We start from the raw sequence: 3,795 nt of genomic DNA, 5'->3' as shown, positions 1-3,795 counted from the left end.
ATGGTGGTTATCACAAGAAGTGGACGAGGCGGGAATGCACCCACCTCAAGTTAAAGGCAACTTGTTAATGATAATCAAGTGATGCAAGAAGAAGATATCCCGAACAATGTGGTGTAACCTAATGATGAAGTTCGGATTGATATTGATGATAGTGTGAAAGAGACTCAAGAGGAGGTGAACCCATCTAGGGAACACATTATTGACATACCAGAGCCGGTAGTGCAAAAGGCTAAGGCACTATTGCCTAAGTCTCCACCTCCATACCCTCAAAGACTTGCCAAGCAAAATGGTGAGAATCAATTCAAGAAGTTCATTCAAATGATGAAGAGTCTTTCAATCAATGTGTCATTAGTTGAAGCCTTGGAACAAATGCCCGATTATGCAAAGTTTATGAAGGATCTTGTGACAAAGAAGCATCCAATGAATTTTGAAACCATCAAAGTCACTCATCAAGTGAGTGCAATTGTGCATTCAATGGATCCTAAGTTGGAGGATCCCGGTACTTTCATAATTCATTGTACAATTGAAAGTGCCGAGTTTGCTAAAGCTCTTTATGATCTTGGGGAAAGTATCAATTTGATGCCCTATTCGGTTTACAATACTTTGGGAACTGGGAAAGCAAGATCCACCACTATGAGATTGCAAATGGTTGATCGTATCATGAAGTGGCCCTTGGGTGTGATTGAAGATGTTTTGGTTCGTGTTGATAAATTCATTCCCCCGGAGGATTTTATCATTCTAGATTGTGAGGTTGATTATGAAATGCCAATTATTATTGGGAGACCTTTCCTTGTTACAGGTAAGGCTCTTTGTGATGTTGAAGCCGGAGAACTCACTTTTCGGGTTGGTGATAAAAAAGTAGTATTCCATGTGTGTAAGTCTATGTGGCAACCAAATAGTAATGAGGTGTGTTCTTTTGTGAACTTGGTGACCGATGTTATTGTTGATGAAACAAGTGCTACAATCAATGTTGGTGATATGTTTGAGGTCCACTACTAAACAATCATAAAATTTCGACTGAAATTTCTGAAGGAAAACATTTGTCGGAAATATTTGACGAAATCCGTCGGAATTTTCAAAAAAATATCAATTATATATTTTTTTTAAAATTTTCGACCAAATCGGTCGCAATCTTTGGCACAAAATCCAGTTTGACTCGTTTGACTTCAATTCCGACCGATTCGGTCAGTAGTTTTTTTTAAAAAAAAATATTTAAAATGACAATTCGGACCGAATTGGTCGGATTTTGTTTTTAAAACCCTACCCGACCCCCGTTCCCCAAAAATAGAAACATTATTTTTCCTCCTCCTTCTCTCATTTCTCCTCCTCTCTCCCTCTCGTCCTTCTTCACCATACTCCTCATTATAGGTAATGTATTTTCGCTCTCTTTCTCCCCCCCCCCCCTCGTTTCCTCCTCCCTTCTCCCGCTCCTTCCTCCTTCCTTTCCCCCTTAATTTTTTAACTTTTTTTTTCCGTTTTCAGCAGTGGTTTCGCGGCGGCAACGACATTTCTTCTCCGGTATTTTTTCCGTCGAGGTAAGTACTTCGTTGACATATATATCTTGTTTTCATTGTTAAATTTGTTGTAATTTTAATTGTTGTAGGCTTATTAGATTTTCTATATATGAATATCCTAGCTAGTTGAATTAGGTATGGTTGAAATTTTAGGGATTTTAGTTTTTGAATGATACTTAATATAAAATAAAAAGAGAGAATAATATATGTTGTTCCTATAGGGATTTTATTTTGCGAAATTCATTTTTCACCATTATTATGTCAATTAGATTATCCAAGTTGTCCAAAAACCAATGTCATAAATAGTCACTCAATTTTGGGTTAAACAAGAATATGTTAAGAAATCCTGAATCTAAATTTAGCGAATGATTAATTTATTTTCGAAATACAAAAGGTGACATGTTGGCATAATGTAATTGAGAAAACAACGATGGGAAAGAAGAAAAATGAAATTTCACTTTCACTTCCAATGGTAATTAAGCCAAAGGGATGGAGGACTATATATGAGTATATTGGAATAGAAGAAAGAAGATTGTTAAGAATTTGAAGAATTCAAAGTCTGCAATTCAAAATCAAGGGTTATTAATCTAGAAATAAATAAAAAGTTTTACCTACCTTATTGGATTGATATATTAACTTTATAATTTATTGATTTTAATTATATTAACTAGCTATAGTTTAAAGCTTTGATGTAAAAGTTGTTGTACTAGGTTCATTGTTGCTTGTTAGTTTTATTATTAGAATGATATTAAATTTAATTTTTTTCAATTTCAACATTAAGATCAATTTGTAAATTTGAGAAATCATTAGTTAATTTGGATTATATGAACATTTAAGAAGCTATTCAAATTTAATTATTATATTTAAAAACTTATATTATTTAGAATAGGGATTAATGTGAGATTTCGAGTGTTAAAAAAATATTAATTTAAAAAATAAAATATATCAATTAAAGTGCTTTGACACAATGATACATATATATCTAAAAGGAACCTTTGAAAGAGTATAACTTTGCAACCAGTTTAAATAAATTAATTTGTTTTAAATATCTCATTTCTAGATTTCTATTTGTGTAGATGGAATTTGTGCATCATAGATGGATGTATTATAGGAATCATTCTATTCGTGCCGGGTTGAGGGATGGATTTATTGAAGGGGTTGCTGAATTTATTGTTAAGGCTCAAATACTTGATGATTTTCTTATTGGAGGAAGGATTAGGTGCCCTTGTGTGAAATATAAGTGTGTTAAGTTATTAAAAACATACGAAGTTAAAGTTCATCTCTACAAGAAAGGGATTATAGAAAATTATTATATATGGACTGTTCACGGGGAGAATCATGCTAGTTTAGATGATGTTAGCTTTCATAATTCTTTTGGTGGTGAGGATAGCCCCATTACGGATCATAATGTTAAAAATTCTCGATACAATGAAATGATGAGGGATGCTTTTGGGATGTTTCCTGGTGTTCAATCCGAACCAAATGATGAGGCTAAGCGTTTCTATGAACAGTTAGAGGAAGCTAGTCGTCCATTGTATGAAGGCTCGGTGCATTCCAAGTTGTATGTTGCGGTTAGATTGCTAAGTATTAAATTAGATAGTTCTATTTCCCAAGCGAGTATGGATCCTATTATTGGGCTTATAAATGAACTTAATTCGAGTAAAATTGACTTACCAAAAGATTTCTACACTGCTAAGAAATTAGTTTCTAAGTTGGGTCTTTCATCAAAGAGAATTAATTATTGTGAGAAAGATTGCATGTTATTCTATAAGGATGACGCATCTCTAGAGAACTGTAAATTTTGTAATCAGCCTCGTTTTAAGGAAGTCACAAATGCCAATACAAAAAGAAAGTTCTAGATAAAGCGATGCATTACTTACCTCTTATACCTAGGTTAAAGAGGTTGTATGCATCAATGAGCTCTGCTCCTCATATGAGATGGCACTTTGAACATAGAAGGCCACCCGGTATTATGATAGGGTGTTCCCCGAGTTTTTTAGTGGACTAGGAAATATTAGGTTGGGATTATGCACAGATGGATTTACTCTATTTGATGTCTCTGTTGCACCATATTCATGTTGGCCAGTGTTTGTTACCCCGTATAATCTTCCGCCCGAGTTGTGTATAACAAGTCCATATCTGTTCCTAACTTGTATTGTTCTAGGTCCACGCAATCTAAAAAGTTTGACTGATGTATACTTGCAGCCTTTGATTGATGAGTTACAATTATTATGGCATCAATGTGTGAAAACATATGATATATCAACTAAACAAAACTTCA

General features: G+C 34.0%; 1 protein-coding gene across 1 annotated transcript; it reads left to right on the top strand.

Moving 5' to 3' along the window:
• Nucleotides 1-474: 474 nt before the first annotated feature.
• Nucleotides 475-999, top strand: LOC138894593 (uncharacterized). Its single transcript, XM_070179299.1, has one exon. The coding sequence runs from the start codon at nucleotides 475-477 to the stop codon at nucleotides 997-999; it is 525 nt and encodes a 174-aa protein (XP_070035400.1).
• Nucleotides 1,000-3,795: the final 2,796 nt, after the last annotated feature.

This window comes from Nicotiana tomentosiformis, chromosome 6 (assembly GCF_000390325.3).
Source record: "Nicotiana tomentosiformis chromosome 6, ASM39032v3, whole genome shotgun sequence".
NCBI classification, from domain to species: domain Eukaryota; kingdom Viridiplantae; phylum Streptophyta; class Magnoliopsida; order Solanales; family Solanaceae; genus Nicotiana; species Nicotiana tomentosiformis.
The sequence above is the reverse complement of the archived record's forward strand: the minus strand, read 5'-3'. Positions and strand labels throughout refer to the sequence as shown.